Source organism: Ornithodoros turicata, chromosome 9, assembly GCF_037126465.1.
Source record: "Ornithodoros turicata isolate Travis chromosome 9, ASM3712646v1, whole genome shotgun sequence".
NCBI lineage: Eukaryota > Metazoa > Arthropoda > Arachnida > Ixodida > Argasidae > Ornithodoros > Ornithodoros turicata.
Window position 1 is genome coordinate 23,361,039 of NC_088209.1, and position 19,555 is coordinate 23,380,593.

At 43.7% G+C, this 19,555-nt stretch overlaps 2 protein-coding genes across 4 annotated transcripts in view; one reads left to right on the forward strand and one right to left on the reverse strand.

Moving 5' to 3' along the window:
- Positions 1-28: 28 nt before the first annotated feature.
- Positions 29-18,553, forward strand: LOC135369436 (tRNA (34-2'-O)-methyltransferase regulator WDR6-like). The gene is made up of 25 exons (XM_064603025.1): positions 29-283; positions 1,728-1,826; positions 3,371-3,464; positions 3,541-3,711; positions 4,584-4,710; positions 5,589-5,822; positions 5,904-5,966; positions 6,305-6,352; positions 6,432-6,524; positions 6,598-6,677; positions 6,772-7,093; positions 7,922-8,056; positions 8,151-8,351; positions 8,516-8,668; positions 8,741-8,815; positions 8,902-9,090; positions 9,267-9,333; positions 9,405-9,467; positions 9,561-9,734; positions 10,019-10,193; positions 10,649-10,896; positions 12,551-12,682; positions 12,767-12,911; positions 14,068-14,172; positions 18,278-18,553. The coding sequence occupies exons 1-24, from the start codon at positions 217-219 to the stop codon at positions 14,150-14,152; spliced, it is 3,240 nt and encodes a 1,079-aa protein (XP_064459095.1). The 5' UTR covers positions 29-216; the 3' UTR covers positions 14,153-14,172; positions 18,278-18,553.
- Positions 14,996-19,555, reverse strand: part of LOC135368392 (collagen alpha-1(VIII) chain-like) — a 51,664-nt gene continuing 47,104 nt past the window's right edge. For all 3 annotated transcript variants that reach the window (XM_064601610.1, XM_064601611.1, XM_064601609.1), the window contains one exon: positions 14,996-18,452. In XM_064601610.1, coding sequence (XP_064457680.1) covers positions 18,128-18,452 — 325 coding nt within the window. In that variant the 3' untranslated portion in view covers positions 14,996-18,127. The remainder of the gene's footprint in view (positions 18,453-19,555) is intronic.

A 19,555-nucleotide genomic window follows, 5' to 3' on the forward strand; every position in this document is an offset into this window, starting at 1 on the left:
CGCTTGGTCGCTGCACCGATCGAGGGTAGCGTTAGTGTGCCTTGTCTAAGCGCCATTTCTGTTTATTTCTGTATGCAGTTTGAAATCCATGTGCTGCTTCGCGTGCATGTCAACAGTGTTTTGCTGACAGTCGTTGGTTTGGTTAGGTGGTACTGGCTCTCCGTGACTTGTTGATGTCCGTTCTTTTAAAAAGTTATAACTTCATAGTGCTCTGATATGCACTCGCTTTTGCGCAAAACGCACATCACTGCTGCATCATTCTGTGGTTCTTATGTATTACTGGGTATGACATGAGTATTTCTTACGTGGCTGCTGAACTCTGTTTCTGTTGCTTTCCTCCTTTTCGAATTCTAGTGCGTGGTAAAATTGACAATTGGTATTCATTATTGTACTCTCATGAGAAGCAGCAAAAGATTTTTCTAGAAATGGCCAAAGGAAGCAAAAATGCCAGTAGATATGTGTGTCACACGTCCTGTGGAATACACCTTTCCCCCAAATATAAAATTCCTTTTAAGAACTCAAATGTCACCATACCTGCACTGGACAGATGTTTTGGCCTTATTGGGCCATTGCCAGCATTGTGCAAGCAGGCAGTGTTTGAGGGGTGGAAGGGGAATAATGTTTGGGGGTAGGTACGGTCAACCTGCTCTGGGCTCAGTGCACAAAGGGAACTGGGAGAAGGAGGGATGAAAGAGGAACTAGAAGACTATGGTGATACAGGAGAGGGAGGGGTGTGCAATCCCTCTCTCTGCTCTGGGATTTGGGTAGTCCAAGAGAACTACCCACCGCAGAAAACATGTGCACATCCCTAAGTAGCCTTCATTGGGATGCTCCCTGTACCACGGTAACTGCCAGCTACCTCATCAGCTGGCGAAGCTACCTCATCGACCAACGCAACGTTTGAGAGGGTGGCGTACAACGTGATGCCTTCCCATCAGGGTGACATTTGCAAGAATGTGGCCCAATATGCGAACAAATTTTGTGTTGGGCAGAAGTTTTGCGTCAACAAAATCCTTGTTAGTTCATGTTTCCAACTTTTACTGTGCATGCACAGTTGTTTCTTTTCTCAGTCTATGTTTTTCAGAATTTTATGGAAGACATTATAGTTGTTAGAACCGTTCCTTCTAATGCATTGAGCAAATATGTAGCTTACTTTACTAAGTGAGGGTCAGCAATTTTTCCTTTTTGAAGGTCAGTTGTGTCTACCACTCTATGTTGTTTTTAAAGCTTTCGAACCACATTAAACAGAAGCTAATGAAATAGTGCCAAGCAAGACTTCCTTAAAGGTACAGAAATGGGGGGTGGGGCTGCAAACACTTATATACAGTTGTAATTGTTTGTAGTACTTACACTACTGAGGGACCCTTCTACTGTAATGCATAATGCAACGCGATGAAGTGCTTCACCACGACTACTGATCATAACATATCCATGACAAATTTATATTTAGAAAAGCAGAATGCTTCCAAATTTGAAACTTCAATCACTGTTTAGGTAGTCCCCTTCGGAAATCACACACTTCGCCCGGTGCTGTTTTTTTGCTGGTGTGCTGTGCAAGTTTTTAGTCACCAGGACAACTCCCTTTTCTGACTGTTTTCCTTTTTTTTCTAAAAATATTTATGGGTATGTTTTGCTCAGTCCTCGTGTAGTTTAGTATAAATATTGGACATAAGGATAGCACCACTTATGATAGATCAGTTATAACTGTTGTGTTTTGTACTTCGTAGGTGAAGGGAATGAGTTATCTGCTTACTCCATCGAATCCCTGGATCAAGTCGGACGTTACACAACATTTCCAACCTGCCGTGTTCATGGCATAAGGCCAGGTCAGATATGGCATGTACAGTATCTGTATCGAAATAATGTTGCAAATAACATTTAATAACAAAGTAAATGCAATAGAAAGCCTACCCGAAACACAACAAATCCAAAGTATGTACCATCAGTAGCCTATTTTGAGCTTTGCTTCAAATTAATGACTGCATGAACTGCTGTTAATTTATAGTCAATGTGCTATGGGGCACTTATCTGTAAAAAAAAAATTGTGTGCTTCATCCTTTAGTTCATTCTTTTAGTGATTTACTGCATTTCTGCTGTCTTATCAAAAAGAAAATGTGGTATTCACCTTTTTTATTTTAAGGTAAAATGAGGTGCCACATACCAGAAAATCTGAATCAGCATCAGTTCTTTAAACACATTAAAACACACATTGCACATTTCATAGGACCTACACTCTTTGCTGTACCTTCTATACATGTGGAGCTTCCAAGTTCTTTGATACAGTTTGCTCTGCAATGGTATTTATTCTACCGCTGATTTAGCATTTTGGTTAGTGTAACAGATGCACCTTATTTGTTTTACCTTTAATACTTACGGAACTATTCTTCATTGTCCTTTTGACATATTAACAGGTAAAGCTTTACAGTTAGTACACGGCATTACAGAAAAATTTACCACACACAGAAAAAAAACATGCTAAAACATTTTGACCTTGTTGTAATGATGGTTATAGAAAGCAGCCTCGCATGTACAACATCTCTTTCATATCAAGACTTGCATGTGTTATATCTGTCATATTATTCTGCCAGGTTTATCAAGTTTAAAGTGGTGCAATTAACTAACATATTCGTCGGCAATGCAACAAAAGACCTTCATGTGGATGTGCTCTAATTTGGAGGCAATTTGAAATTTGCCTCGATGTTCCATCAGCCTGAGCATGAGACAGCACTGCATGCTATTAATACATAATCTATACAGGAGTTGGGAGGCTTTTAAATGCTTGATACGTCACCGCGTAAAGCCCATTGCCTTTTCTCGGCTGCCTCAGAAGTGTGGGTACCTTTTTGGGGAACACCATACCTGCCAACTCTCCCGGATTATCCGGGAGGCTTCCTGAATTTTCTTCTCACTTCCGATTGTTCGGATGCGCCTTCCAGTCTTCCGGAAAATTGGGGCCTTGGGCTTTTCTTCTCTCATTTTCCTTTAAAAGCTGCGCCAACACACTCATGAAGAATTAGACAGCCTGTAACACGCGTTTTGTGGCATGACCATTCGTGGCTGGAGGTCGCGGCATGTCGTGCTTTTCATTGTGTTCGTGCTTCTCGAGAAGACGTGCTATTGCTCTATCGTCCTATCGTCAATCCAGTCTCGTACGATAGTTTCGTCTCCTCCAGTGGCGCTTACGACGTAGAAGAATCGCAATAGTGCCAGTGCTATGTCAAGCGCACAAAATTCATGCGTCCCCCTCCCCCAAGTCGCGCTGCGGGCAGTCTCCCGAATTTTGAGCTCGTCAGGTTGGCAGGTATGGAACACCGCGATCTTCATCCGTTTGCTATATTATTGAGCTATTAATGTGAAACTCGTTTTCCAGCTGAACTGAACCACTCCAAAGTACAATGTGCCATCTTTGGTAGCAAGTATATTACCATCGTTCAAATAGAAGTCTCCTGTAGTGGGCAACTCGAGTAAGTGGAGTTTGCGGCCTCATTTCTGTATTCCGGAGAAGTTACGTAACTCAGTTTGTTACCTCCGGACTTTTAGATTTCATTCTCAATTTCCGTCTCCCGTCCACTTGGGCGACTGGATCTGGGACGTCCGATGGATGTGCGGCGGTGAGCTCTCAGTGTGCCTCGGACACAACCGCGTGCTACTGTGGCATCCTGCGAGGACAGAAATACTGTACGACGAGCAGGGTAGTGATCGTTGCATCCTGTATCCTTCGTCCTATATTCAAGCCTGAAATGGGCTAAAAATGTGTGTATGTGTGTGTGTTTATGCTGGTCGGAAATGTACCAAAAAGAATATCCAGGTACAGATGCCAGCTGGAAGTTTGCATCCAAAATTAGTCGAAGTGTTTTCAGAGCAATCATGGTTGCAGTAAAGGCTTCCTTCGCTACATTTGCGTGAAGGAATTACATTTTCCAACGGAGCACCAGTTGGCCACTCATTTGTGTGTTTCACATCGAAGCATAATGTGTAGCTGGTCCATAGAAGAGTAGGCAGAGATCCTAACACGTAGTGAACAAACAATTCCTCGTTAAATGGGAATGGGTGAACCTTTGTTTTACGAAAGCACGAAGGTCTTCTTTATTTGTTATTTCATTTTTTTCTGGTGTTAAGTAGGTCGGCGATGTGAGACATTCCCTGCTTCGCAAGAGAACACTCTTTGATTGGTTTGCTAGGCACCTTGTTTAGTTCTAAGGGAACGACTCTTATGTACATTCGACTCTTGATGAGGGTTGTGTGGCAAGGCCATGCAGAGAGCAGCGCCATCCACCCTCAGCTTCAGAATGGGAGTGGTCCGGTAGTTAACACATGGTGAGCATGGAGGTGGAACAGCGAAGGGGGTCATAGGGTCACCCCAGTAAGTGAGATTGCTGATGTCCTCTTCTGACTGAAGTCATGAAGCTCATAAGTGTGCGATGTATTTATCACCAATATAGATTATCGCCCCTGGTGATGAAACTCCCCATTCATCGTCATTCAAATAAGTTTGTTGTTGTTGTTGTACACAGATTGTTGAAGTGATGGGGGTAAATAAAATATGCATTAGTGTTAATTGTGCTCTCCTTGACTCAAATAAGTTACTGTGCATCTCTGATTGGATCCACGTGGGACACATTGGTGGCCGCTGTGGGCACGGTGTTCCAAGAAGTCGTATTGTGGGCACCGTCGCAAGCCTCTGTACTGCATAGACTTACTGGGCATCAGGTATGCAAAGAAAAGAATATGTTGTCAAGTTTGGTTAGCTTTTCGTCAAGAAGTGGAAAATCCTGCAACCCCATCTTTTTGTGTGTGTATGTTTGTATATCAGTTTGTTGATGTCCAGTTATTGCAGATTAAGCATGTTACTCCCATTATTGTCAGGAATGCCATATCATAATTTTTTTATGCTGAACACGTAATTTGAAGAGGTGGCAAAAATTTTTCCTCGCGCTGCTTGAGAAGGAGAGTAGAAAGGAAGGTGCAAACCGGCAGTTTTCTTTGCGCATAAATTACAAATGATGCTGATGAATCCTGTTCCTTTCGCATTACTGTAAAAGTAACCGCACCTTTCATACCGCAAGTTTTTGCATTTTAGTTTGTCCTTTAAAGCATAGCAACAATAGTATGGGAACATATTGGGAAAAGTTAGTACAGCAAACAACCTTCTTAATACAGTTGGCTGGGTAACTAAAAAAAATCTGTCCTATATTAATAGTCAATGCTTTCTGATACATATGTATATAACCTATAGATTGCTTTGCTAACAAAACCATTTGTCTCCGAAGAGGACAATACCTATGACAAGGAAGAAACACACACACACACACACACACACACACACACACACACACACACACACACACACACACACTCACACTCACACTCACACTCACACTCACACTTCCTTTCTTCCTTCTTCCTTCCTTCAAAAAGCACCTCCAAAAAGCCCTCTTCTACTCCTGTCAAACAACCATTTGACTCATTGATGATACACACATAAACAAACGTTCTACAGCTCCAGTGTTCAGCAAGTTTTGCTCTCCGCAACTTCTTCAGCACAGACTTTCAGTAACGAGCACCGGTGCTACACCTGTTCATTACAGGGTGTAATCTTTTCCGTTGCCTACAATGTGAACCTGCGCTTGCTATGCTCTACATCGGACGACCGCTCCATGCGAGTGTACAAGTTCCTCGGACCAGAAACTACTGCGGGGTCGGACTTAAGTTTGGCTGAATGGAGGCGGGGGAGCTTTAATTGCATTCACACCTTATTCGGACACTCCTCTCGTGTTTGGAGGGCGGCCTGCCTTGACAGTTGTCATGTGAGCGTGGGAGAAGTAAGTTCTTGCATGGTACTTTTGCCGACTATTAGCTTGCAATCGCAAGAACCCTCCATAATTGTGAATTACTTATTATAGGATTCCTACTTCTGTGTCTGGAGTAAAACTGGAAGCCTTCTCTATCGAATGGCATCACCGGGGGTAAGAGTCTGAAAGATTCTGGATCTTAGGGCTTGGTTTCAGATTTTTTAATACCGAAGAAAATCATTGTAATATTCAATTTGAACTCTGAACCAAGCATGGAATTCCACATTTAAATCTCGAGTTAGAGTGATTTCTTTTTGAAATCGAACGTATTTCAATACGTAGTTAAGAAACTGCATTTGTAAACCCAAAAGCTTCTGACAAGACAGTATAAAACAAAGTGAGTGCTACTTCATGCAAAGATCCCTATGCATGTAACACATACATATATATATATATATATATATATATATATATATATATATAAAGCTGCCTTTATCCTGCATTTGCTTCAGGAAGGCAGCATTTGGTGCTTGGCCGTGAATGAAGAACAATCTTTGGCGGTAGGTACATGTATACACATGCTGAAATGGGATGCCTGTAATGAGTGTACGTATGCACTGAGCTGACTTCTGGTTCTAGCTTACAGGAAGCAGTGGATCAGCACTATGTTTGTGGCACCTACCAGATATTACAAGCCATGCCGCACAGACTACATTACTGAGGGACTATCAGGTAAGGCCCTTTGTCGTGGTGAACAGGAAACCCCTGTAATCTCGGCTTTAACTGCAGCACGTTGGGTATACAGGAAACGCAGGACTTCCCGAAAAACTTGACCCTGCTGCGTACAGACGGCAGAGTGCTTCTGCTAATTGCTACTAGCGAAGGGTACAGTCATGTTCTTTTTTATTCCATCCGTTAGCCATTGCTGCAATTACGACAGCCTGTGGTCCTTATGCAGATTTTTTTTTTTTTACTGTAGAGGCCTGTACAGTAAGAAGCTAGACGAAAGCGAATATGTGGAAGTCATTCATCGTGGCCAAAGCTTATCGTACAGCGTACTCTCGGTGTCACCCTGTGAGAAGTATGTGGCAGTAGGGACCATGGATGGAAACATCCTCATCCTAAGTGTTGAGGGCAAGTCATATTTTATTTTGATCTCTGACAGCCCTGGACACATTGCAGGTCGTTTGCTAAAGAGCTGCGGTACTGAACTGCCTGCGAATATGAAGAAACAACATAGGTCACACATTCGAGATTTCTGGCGCTGTGAGGGCGCCACTTGTCACAAAATGTGTGTCGCTTGATATATATCTTTTGACTGCAAAAACAAAAAAACATTTTACTGCACACCGGAGATGTGAGGGAAAAAGTGTAATCGTATACTAGAGGAAACCAAGAACATGGAACGACAGACAAAACAAAACAAAACAAACCCTCAGACATAGCAAAGTTTATTTAACAGTCAACCAAGTTATGTGTTCAAAAATCAATGAAAGGGGGAAAAAGGAATAAGGAAAGGGTTGAGGAAGGGTTCTTCCGTGTTCTGTGCCTCTCGGTTTCCTCTAGTATGCATCGTTATCAGTTTGCCCGCACTCTTTACCTCCTTTTAGGAAGAATCATTTTTTTCTTAATGCATGCATTTTTATAAATTTCTCAAATTCCTTTCAAGCATCTTCCATAATATGACTGGTATAAATGAAAACCGTTATCTTTTACCATCCACACACCTATCTTTCTTACTCCGACCACGCTATGAAAATAAAAGAAATATATGCAAGAATCGATTTATTTAATACTGATTTTTTCCAAAAACAATCAGTCACTGAAACAAACTGCCCTCTGCCACTGTGTCAATAGAAAACAATGAAAATCTCTTCAAAATGTAAAGTTCTGCTGCAATGTCTCAGTTCTCAGTTGCTTGTGGTGCATGTTGTGTTGTAGTGTAGTGATCGTGCTGGTTACCTGTTAGTCGTCGTTTGACGCATAGTATTCTTTAACGACTTGCAACAAGAATGATGCTGTTTACATGTAATTGATTACGCACGTGTTTTAGTCATCTTATTTTGTGTTGGTTCTCCCCTATTATAATGCCTGACGGCAAAAAAAGGAAAACCTGTAAATGAATTTTAAAAAATTCCGCCACAGGGAGTACGGTGCTAAACGTGTGTGCAGAAACAGTCATCCACACTGGCAAGGTCCACAGTATCGAGTGGATCGCTCGAGATCCCCACACAATCCTCTCCTGTGGACCCAATGGGGCAATGGTGAGACACTTAGTTGGGACTGCGACATGCACGTATTTGTAGCGGCGTAACACATTTTTATGTGCACGCTTTGTTCATGTACCAACAACTTTAGGTTATGTCAAGGTTACGCAGGACAAACTCCACGTACGAGCTGGTTATCTGTACGAATTGTGTTCTTCCCATGAGCAAGCAGCGATGGGTGACGTCGGCCGTGTACCTGCCGTCAACCGAGCTATTAGTTGCAGGGGACCGTGGCGGCAGCATCAACGTGTTCCACTGCCACCAGGAGTCTGGCACGTGGCATCAACCACAGGTGCTCCACGCTTTCTCAACACGCTGTTCCCGCGGACTGGAAGCAGAATTTCTAAAATAGCATCTCTCTGTCTGAATCTATGCCTCTCATTCTAGATTTTGTTCTTGACCTTTACAAAAGCAGACTCGTTTTTTCTAAAAACAGCGTTGCTTTGTCTTGCGCAGGAGAAAGACCGTTTTCCCGGGGTTCATGGACGTGATGGTGTAACGCACGTCCTCGCCACTTCAGCCGGTGTCCTTTCCTCGGGGAGGGATGGGCGGGTACTCCTGTTCGCAGCCTCTTCGGAGGATGGCTTGCAACTGCTCTGTACATTTTGGGTTAGCCCGATTGCGGGATGTGTTTCTTGCATGACTCACATGCCCTCTTTGTTTCCCCATGCATGTCACCAGTGGTCTGTGGAGTTGGAGTGGATTGGAAGGCTGTACCTTTACAAGGACGACTTGCTGATTGCCGGATACCACACAGTGAGGGTCGCATTCTGTATCTCTGGCAGGTGACGGCAGTGGTGCATGCTGAAAAGGAAATATATAGTTGGAATTCCTCGATTTAGACAGATTTCGTGCTGTGGAGCACAAAGCAGGACAGAGCGGTCATGAAAGTGAGCTGTGGAGGAGGCCATCGCCCCTGGCACTTCATTTTGGGGAGCTGTGGCGAAGCAGTGTTTACATGCCTCAAGAAACGGGATATACTCGTTCACCGTTGCGATTTGTCCAATGCACTTGACAAGTCATGCTTGAAGGTGAGACTGGAAGAACTAGTTCTGGCACACTAAAAGGGGCCATGTTTTAGCCAGAGATCTATTCCAATATGGGATTGTCCTTTCACTAGACAATGCACAACACCCAGTTAAGAGTGTGCATGGTATCCATGGTATGCACTAATAACAAATTCAGGAATCACACTTCATACTTTCAGGCTGCAGTCCATAAAAAGAAGATATGTGCTGCATGCATTCTCTACGTGGAGGAAGAGAAAGGGGGAGGTACAGTCTAACAGATTCCCACTCTTATATGTGCGGAGGAATATTGTGCAGAAAATATGTTCTGTTTGCAGGAACAAACAGCTTTATTGCCATGGCCGGAGAAGGCAACGTCGTTACGATATCTCTACTTCATTGTATCCTGTGGCTTTACATGTTGTCTCAAAGTAGTGCATCCATGTATAGCAAGGTTAACAACATAACAATTAACGTCTTAACCTGCGGTACAGTAGATGGAAAACAGTGCAACGTCCAAACACTATGCCAGCTCTATGGCCACATATCTTCCGTGAGGGCTATGGCGTGGACCAAGGTATCTGGCTGGCCCTCTAGCTCTGTGTTGTTGGCATCTGCAGGAGGCAAGGCTCAGCTGATCCTGTGGTCTGTATCGGCTTCGAAGCAGTGTGAGTTACATGTGCTATATATTAAAAACGTATGACATAGAAACCTCAGAATCATAGTATTTTGGAGTACACAGATACTTTTGCGTTTATAGGCAAGATGACAATTTTTTACTTTTTCTGCAGACCACTTTGTGAATAGAACTTTGAGAATTGCATCATAAGAAATATTATGATTGATGATATTAGATTATGTATATGACTAAGCAATTATGCTATGATTATAATAAGTGTGAGGTATTTTTGGGGAAAAGAGTAAAACTATTGGGCATAATTTTACATAACAGGTGAGGCAGAAACAAGAGAGCTGGCAAATCACCTGTTGTGGTCAGCGGACAAACAACGAAAAAAGCATCAGGGCAGTGCAGAAGATCCTCTGGCACGGTACATGGATGTTGCCGTCTGGGAAATTTCATGTTGTCATTTTTGCATAGCAACTGCAGGCTCAGACACCTTCCTCAGGTGAGCAAGAAACCTACTGAGATACAGCATGCAGACTTTTATTTTGGACACTGTGAACTCACCTGAATCGTTGGCCAAAATGTAGGATTCTAAGCATGCAATAACCAGCTTTGGAGACCGCCTGTTACTGCTAAGGCGAGAACACGTAATTGGAACTGCGAATCGTGATGCTCACCGCAGGGTCATAAATACGAAATGGAATTGAAAACAATTTTAACAATAATGCACATTACCAGTAAAATATGTAAACAACTGAAAATTACCTTTGCATCTACATGCAGTGCACTTGCAGCATTTGTTTGGGAGCCCAAAAATACATATTTTTATTTTTATTTTTTCATAATAATTTTTACGCATTAAAATATAAGTTCGTTCTCAGCTCTGTCCCCGACTGCTGTTTGCGTGAATAAAAAATTCCTGCTGCAATGTTGAATGTATGCACTTCTCTTCTTCAGGATATTCAAGTACACTGCAGGCTCTTTCTCCCTCGAAATAATTAAAAGCATAGCCGCAGGGGAACATTGTTTGCTACGATGCCTCAGGACTACTCTGAACGGAGGAGGCTCCCTTCTCCTGACTGCAGGAAATGATGGAGTCCTGCGGTTCTTCGCCTTGTCTAGCACCCTGGAATGCCATTTCCTGGATTCGTTGAAAATACACCAGTCTGGCATCAACGCTTTGGATGCACTGGCGTCCAAACAAGGTACAACAAGGTACTACATTATCTGCTGGTGGAGATACACCTCTGTGATTGTAGCTCTTATGTTGTCTTGGAGTGTAGTCTGGAGTGATGACAGTCCCTTCTTATTCCTCTAGCTTTTTTGGGTGGTGGGGGGTGGTGGTGGGGGTGGGGGTGGCTCCATGCACATGTTTATAAAGCTCCCTGTTTGTCTGTATGTGGTCTGTATATGGCTATGACCCTCGAATTAGTGTGGAATGTTGTAGACCATCCTTAAGGCCCAGACCTTTCTACAGTTCCACAAAATTGCACAAAGTCTAAGATGTATCGCAGCATCTGGGGTTTTATATGGAATTTCGCGGAACTACGAATCTTGAGTGAAGATCAGGTTTGGTGCTGGTTTGGTGCACCTACAGCTCATGACACCCTTTCCTGCACCACCTAATTCGATATCGCGGCAGCAGAAAAACCGGGCCCTTAAAGGGGCACTAAAATGCAAAAACAAGTTCACTTCAAATTACATTACACGCTGTGTTAATTTCGTACTTGTTATCATAATTCAGAACTTCGATTCCGTTACGGAGCTGCAATCGAAATTATGCCGGACTCTTTCTCGCTTCGGCACTAAGCAGTGAACGTTGTTTCAGCCCGTGCATCGGTGTTTTTAGTCCCTGCTGCGCGTGCCACGTCATGGAGCAGTCCCGGTGAAAAACGTAGTGTACGAAGCGCACTGGCGTCACTGTCCGAAGGACGTGGAGATAAATTTTGTCAGTGGAACGTTTGCGAGAACTGTTGTGGGCTACAATTCAGTGAATCGGTATTGAAAAATGCAGCAGTGTGTGCATCATGCCGCGCATATACGGAAAACTACGTTCGGACCCGTTCCAAATCCACACACGCACGATAGGTATGCGCGCGCTTCTCCCGCTGTCTCATTGGATGCCACCAATCTGCCTCCTGGGGATCCCATTGGTTGCCGCCAAAGATGGCTCTGTTTTCATTCCGTTTTTCTTCTAAACGGTAGCGCTGTGTGAACAAATTTTGCTCGCATTATACTTAGAGCCTGAAGTTTTAGGGGTTTACCCGATTCTTCCCCGAATTTGCACCCCGAATTGAAGGTTCACCCTTTAAAGTGAAACCCGATTTTTACCCAGCAGATTCCCCTCACTGGGATGTCTGTAGGAATGCATTAACTTACTTGTTTGGCAGCAAATGCAGTTACCTCACTGTTTGTACCAAACCATTATAGCTAGTTCGAGTAACTGAGCCCGATTTCTCTCCGAATTTAGCATACCGGGAGTTTTCTCACCCGAATTCGCATGGATTTAGTGCACATGTTTATTTACCTGATTTTTACCCCCCCGAATTTAGAAAAAAATATTTCCTGAAAAGTTCGGGCTCTAATTATACTAACTGAAACACGGACCTTCATTTGAGAGCAAGTTGTTTTTGCATTTTAGTGCCCCTTTAACCATCCCCCTGTAACGTCGACTGCATTCTGATGTCAGATACCAGACCCTTATTCAGCCCACTTCACCTTTGCAAGATGGAACTGTGTTTATCAAAGGAAGGTTATAAAAGGAACATTTTAACGGACAAAAACGGTGTATGGATAGTAGATATCTCTGGCACATTACACATTGTGTCGTAGCTTAACAATATTGCAATTCTATTGCAGGTGATGAGTTGCTAGTTCTCTCTGGAGGTGACGATACCAGATTGGCCATTACATCCATTGCTGTGAGGAAAGATAAAGTTACCAAATTTCGGGAGTATGTTATCGAGTCGGCTCATTGCGCTCAAATTACAGGTGAGGAGAGCTTTTCAAGTTGTAGAGTGATGCATGGTATATTACTTATTTCAATTCTTAAGAATATTATTCCATCCTAAATAGGTGTTAAAATCATGAATCCCCACTGGATGCTGTCAACGGGAGTCGACCAAAGGCTACATCTCTGGACAGTCGAGGACGAAGCTTTGAAATTGAGCTGCAGCAGACTATCATGCATTCCGGACATTTCGTGCTGTGCATTTTGGAGGTAACGATCTTGGCCACACGCTTTTATTTTGTTGTAGGTCACAAAAGTGCAAAGAGTGCTCCTCATCGAATGACCTCCGTTATTGTTGCGCCAATAGACATAAAATCAATCAATCAATCAATCCTCGTGGAATAAAAGATGCCATTACACGGACGTCAACCCAAAAGGAACGGGAGCCATCCGTTGCATTGTTCACAATTTATGGGCTAAAGAATGAGCAATTTTGCTTTCCCTTTCTTTCTCCAGGGGGTCAACAATGTGAAGCGCGCTCTCATTGGTCTCTGCAAACTATTGGTTCAATCATAGCGGGAGATGGTTTGAGGAGACCAGTCCGAGGGCTGTCTGGCTTTTCGAGGAGGAGAAGTGAAACATACATTGTCATACCTTCCAACTCTCCCGGATTATCCGGGAGACTCCCAAATTTCGTTCAGTCTCCCGATTGTACGAACGCGCCCCCCAATCTCCCGGAAAATTAGGGTATCGGGCTTTTCTTCTCTCGTTTTCCTATAAAAGCTGCGCTAACCCATTCCCGAAGGATTAGACTGCCCATAACATGTGTTTCGCAGCATGACCACCCATGGCTGGAAGTCGCGGCAGATCGCGTGTTTCGTTGTGTCCGCGTTTCTCGAGAACACGTGCTGTCGTCCTATCGCCAGTCCAGTCTCGTACGATAATTTCGTCTCCTCCGATAGCACTCTTCAAACAGAGGAAATACCTGCACATGCTCCTCGTACGTGCCAAGTGCCTTTTCACAGGTTTTCTGGTGAGCACAAAACCAGGTGCAGGGCGTAAGCCACAATGTGGGACTGCTGTTCTGGAACGTGTTCCCAAAATGTGACGCTACTGGTGAGATGGCCGAAACTGCCACCATCGGTGAAATGGCTGCGGCTGCGCAAATGTTGGACAGCCTGTTGTGTCCCCGCAGTCGCGGTTGATGGAAGCAACGATAATACGTTGCAGCCCCCACCCGATAGCGCCCAGGTCTGACGTAGAGGAAACGCAACCCGCTATATCGAGTGCACAAAATTATAATGCATGCGGGTATGCATTGTGGTTACTTTTGCTCATAAATTACGAACGATGCAACAATTTGTTCGCACTTAGTGCCCACATTTAAAGAAGCAGTTCTCATTTAATTGTTACATTTTCCCTCCAGGACTGACACTTGCCCGTTGTCTTTGGTGTGTGGTGAGGGACTAGAGCTTTGTTCAATGCCAAATCGGTGCATCGTGGAAGGCTAGCTCTGTGGTACAGTATTACGGTGAGTACAAAGGTACAGCAACTTCCTGATGAAAAAGTGTGATCTGCGGGCACCTGACTTGGCCCATTTTCCCACAGACATTGTTTTTTGTGCCTAATTTCGTGTGGACATTGGTCTCTTTGGGGCTGTCTAGCCATCTGAAATGCTAGCAGAGCCTCTTGGGGCATTTTTTAGCCACCTATCTTAGTTTTTGTGAAAAGGGACTTACCTCATTTTGGAACTCAGCTCTCCATATAGTGCACCGAAATTGGTATTTCATGCATAGAGCCTGAAGTTTTAGGGTTTTACCCGATTCTCCCTCGAATTTGCACCCCGAATTGAAGGTTGCCGCTTTAGGGTGAAACCCGATTTTTACACGGCAAATTGCCCTCACTGGGATCTCTGTAGGAATGCACAAACTTACTTATTTGGCAGCAAATGCAGTTCCATCACCGTTTGCACCAAACCACTACACTTAGTTTGGACAACTGAGCCCGATTTCTCCTTGAATTTAGCATACTGAAAGCTTTTTCACCCGAATTCGCATGAGTTTAGTGGACATATTTATTTACCCCCCGAATTTAGAAAAAAATATTTCCCAAAACTTCAGGCTCTATTCATGCATCATGTTATCTTTCCTGAAGTATGTATAAACGGAAATTGCTCTTGGCAATTTTATGGTATTAGCACGTTCACTTTGATTCTCATAATGCTGTCTGAACACGGGGTTGATGGCGTGGGAATTAAAATTTACCAGCATCTTTTTTGAGAGGGTGAGGGTTGGTAAACATTATGCATAATCGCAGTATAGGTATCGTGTTACGAGTCGCTTGTACACGTCTGGTGTAGATGAAAACGAAACTTTATTGCACATTACAGTTGTTGTTGATTCACGCATTTCGAACATGAACAAACACCCCCATGCTACAACACATTGAAGTGCCCGTGGTGCTGATACTCACGTTATTGCTCTGAGGAAACGTTACACCTAAAGAAGAAGCATTTGCGTCAGTGCAGTGGTTCTAGACGAACACGGACCATCAAAGCTCTTGCCAAATCATGAGCATGATATGCTAAATCTTGATATACGTGTGGGCATACATCAAATACATTTTGTTCAGCAGCTGTCGCTATGCCCACCAAGCTTCACATTTTGCAGTTGATTGAGCTTTGATATGAGCTTGACGACTGTGAAATGATACATGCTGAGTTACAAATATGGGTGGCAATAAAAATGGAAGCGGTAACTCCTCTGTGAGATAAGTTTATGTAACCGCAGCATGGCTGCTGATATCGTACTCATTTTGGTCTTGCTTAGGTAACAGCAAGCTGGTACGATTTTATCTCATGGAGCGCAGGACTAGTGCTATGGGGGTGAGACACAAAGAAAGTTTCTCACATCACGAGGGATATAATACGCTGAGATATAATTTGGCACAGAACCACAGCATCACCATGGATCAATGCATAGGAAGGGCTGACAATAAATAATGCACTACTGCATTCGCTCGTTCAACATTCATACAAAACAGTGGCAAATACTGCGTAGAAAATAGCAGCGCACTGGGCATGGAACTGGATGATAGGAACATTAGCCGAACGTGTTGTTCCAGATGGTCTCATTGCATTGAAATGAACGCGAGTTATTTCTGAAGTTGTTCACTCAAGCTGAACAATTTACTGGAAGCGTGATTGCATATGGGTGGAAAGGTGGTTCGAGGTTGTTTCTTGTGCTTGCCCAGTGCAGTGCATTGAGGCGCTGCACGGTTAAGGCACCTACCAGCCACCCCTTATGCACTAAGACTTTCAGCACATTGTGTTACCTGAGGCCTGTTGTCATTCTTGTTGAGCAGCTGTACAAGTATGTCATCTTATACCCATAATTAGAGCCTGAAGTTTTCGGGAAATATTTTTTTCTAAATTTGGGGGGTAAAAATCGGGTAAATAAACATGTGCACTAAATTTATGCAAATTCGGGTGAAAAAAACTTCCATTACGCTAAAATCGGGGAGAAATCGGGCTCAGTTATTCAAACTAACTGTAGCGGTTTGGTACAAACGGTGATGCAACTACATTTTTCTGCCAAACAAGTAAGATGGTGCATACCTACAGACATCCCAGAGAGGGCAATTTGCCTGGTAAAAATGGGGGTAGGGTTTCACCCTAAAGAGGCAACCTTCAATTCGGAGTGCAAATTTGGGGAAGAATCGGGTAAAACCCTAAAACTTCAGGCTCTACTCATAATCTCATCAACTAAATGGGCCACTGAGTCACAGGTGCAAGTTAGAATCAAATGGACATAGCTTGGTTTGGCGAACACTAAAGTTAATATGTTCAGTGTAGCAGCTCATCCTTCAGTGCTTAAAAGTGTCTCGTAATTAGAGAAATAGTGAGATATTTGTCTACTAGTATCCTTGACACATAATCCTGCATGCATCTCAACCAGAAGAATTTGAGAAAAGGAAGAATTACATGGAGTGACTCCATCTCAACTCAGTCAACGGGGGACATCATCGCTCACTTTTTCTGGAGGGGGGGAAATACGTTGTAGTAGCACTACCTGAGAATGGAGGCAGATATTTCTCCTCTGGCAATCGTAGTACGTACTCGAGAAAGAAAGTCACCCTGCCATCCAGAAGCTGGAATGAATTTTCTAAGCTTTACTTTACTTTTTTTAGGCTTTACTAAGCTCTTATTTCTTGGCAGCAGGTGCGTGCTGTGCTATGAAGTCTTTTCTCCCAAGATGTCAGATACAGTGGCTCCTCTAAGTATAGATGCATGGAAGCTTTGAACGTATTCTCGATGTTTATTTTAAAATTCACAGACTTAGCATTCACAACGGAATTCACTCGCATTCGTCTCCTCTCCACTGTAGAAGTTAGCAAAACAAGAAATGTGTTCTGTGTAGAGGGAGAACTATACATTCTGATACTGAGTTTTTATACCTAAATGCAGCCTGCTTTTGCAACAGAGATGTCAAATATCCGTAGCATGTCGAAAATTATATCTTTCGAACTCATGTTCCTGAAAAGCCCTAAATTTTGCTCACTTTTTGCAGTTGTGTAGCCCCATCCATGATGTTCGTGTATACGCGTCATGATTTTTGTTGTTCATGCGCAACAGAAATCAGAGCTCACCGAAGTGGGGTCCCTGCATGGGTATTAAGCTCTCAGGTCCTTGAAAGTGTGAGATCCCATAACGAAACATGGTTGGTTATGCTGTTTCCACTGGGGCAATAAACATGTGCTTGCAAATTTTTAAATAAACATAAGAAAGTGTGTTCCACACTTGTGTGTTTGTCAATGTTGGAGGTCACCATAGGTGACATCTTGGGAGAAAAAATTCAGAGCTCTGCACAAACTTGCTGACTAGAAACAAACGCTTAAAATCACTGTGTGGAAAATGTCAAGGCCACTCAACAGCAGGGTTACTTTCTCTTCGATTTTTTTTTCTTTTTTTTCTCAAGTGCTAACGCAATCAGAGGCAAAATATTTGCTGCTCAATTCTCAGCTGGTGTTGGGCTACAACACATATTTTAAAAGGACGAAAAACCTGAGACAAGGAGCAAAATAAGGAATACAACACATTCTCAGAGAACATCTCTCTCAGAACGTGTTGCATGTGTTCCTTTTTGCTCCTCGTCTCAGGTTTTTCGTCATTTTACAATGTACCAGCTCGCCAGCACCCTTGCACTTCAACACATATTTTCTCAGAAAAAAATTGATGATGATGTCCCGATGGCCGTCCCTTGAGCTGAAACAATCACCCATAAAAAAAATAATACTAGATGTTTTGATGCAGTTGTTGCCAGGAAGTGGTGCTAGATGTCGTGTGTTGTTTTTATCATGTAACGAACGTCGCACGATGGGTAAAAAGTAAAGTGTAGAGAAATAAGGCTGTGACAGATTATATGGTTGAAGGATGGCTTAAAGTCCTGGTAGGAAAAGAAGTGTGCACCCTTTCCTCTTCGTACTTGTCAATGCAAATCTGTAATGGAGAAACTGGGTTCGGCGTGCCTGCTGCTTGTGCTGTTTGAAAATGGATGGAAACTTCGTGCTGCACGCTTCCTGCGCCTCTGGTTGTTGTCCTGGTCATACTCCTGTTGACTTGTGGCTTCTACACACAGCACGATGAAGAGGCTGGCACACGAGTGTCTTTCCTGCCCCAGAAGCCTAGCCTGGCCCAATAGGGACCCTGCCAGGCCGTACCGGGCCGGCGTAATCGAGTGCCAGGCGTCGCAGTAGTTCTCCATATCCCTGGTGCCTAATGGATCTGCACCGTGCCAGACCCGTTTGAATGGCCTACGAAAATGATGTCCTGTATGAGAAACTTAGGGAGCAATGTTCAGATGCACATGTATGAGAAAACAGGCTTTCATGAGGAATACATTGATATTGCTTGATATGGTTTGCATCCATGGGTGTTCCCAGAGTTTTTTTCAAGGGGGCAAAATGCTTCCAGGTGGGGGGCAAAATCCTTTTCCTGGAGGTGGACGCTGCGGACTGCGCGGGTTTTCAGGTGTTCATATTATTATGACGTCTGAGAGGAATCACGACGACCAATGAGTAAAGAATGCACAATTTTTACAAGTGACCTTGAGGCTCCAGGGGGTGGGGCATGGCCCCCTTGCCCTCCCTCTGAGTATGCCCAGGTCTGCACCTGCATCAGTGTGGAGGTTGGGGAATGATACGCTTCGTTACACGCATAATTCCCTCATTATATGGCTTGTCGTGACAATAGGTCTATTCCACCACACTCTTTCAGACTGTATTGCCCATGCCTCGAGCCCCAAAGCGAGAAAGGCCTCGTCGCGCCGACATGGCCTGGTGTCGGCACAACAGTTGCATTTGGTACTCTGTCAGGAGTCAACTTGAAAAGGCTCAGAAAGGAGTAAACCAACTCAACTTTGTCTCCTTTTGTTCCTTTCGCCAACATTGAGGAATCAATGCACGGACGCGAGTTGTAAACATGCGAGAAGGTCGGGCCCACGTAATCACGAGTGTTACTGATTGTGATAACCGAGTCCGTTTATTACGATCTTCGATATAACGGTAATTCTGATATTACGATCAAATTGCAGGGCACGCTTGAACGTTGAGGCTATTCCTTGCTGTACGCCGTAGCTTCGGTAGTGCTCTTTGCAGACGGTACTGCCCTCGACGCTTCACTTTCTTTTAGCACTGGCAAAGCTACGGAGTACAGCACTGAGGAGTAGCCTCAACGTTCAAGCGTGCCCTGCAATTTGGTCGTAATATCAGAGTTACCGTTATATCGAAGATCGTAATAAACGGACTCGGCTATCACAACCAGTAACACTCGTGATTACGTGAGCCCGATCTTCCCGCATGTTTACAGGTTGCGTCCATGCATTGATTCCTCAATGTTGGGGGAAGGTACGAAGGGA

Coding starts and splice junctions, on each gene's coding strand:
- LOC135369436 (XM_064603025.1), top strand. CDS start 217: ATGCACTCGCTTTTGCGCAAAACGCACATCACTGCTGCATCATTCTGT. Junction 5,967..6,304: donor ATCGAATGGCATCACCGGGG/GTAAGAGTCTGA, acceptor CATTTGCTTCAG/GAAGGCAGCATTTGGTGCTT. Junction 6,353..6,431: donor ATGAAGAACAATCTTTGGCG/GTAGGTACATGT, acceptor TTCTGGTTCTAG/CTTACAGGAAGCAGTGGATC.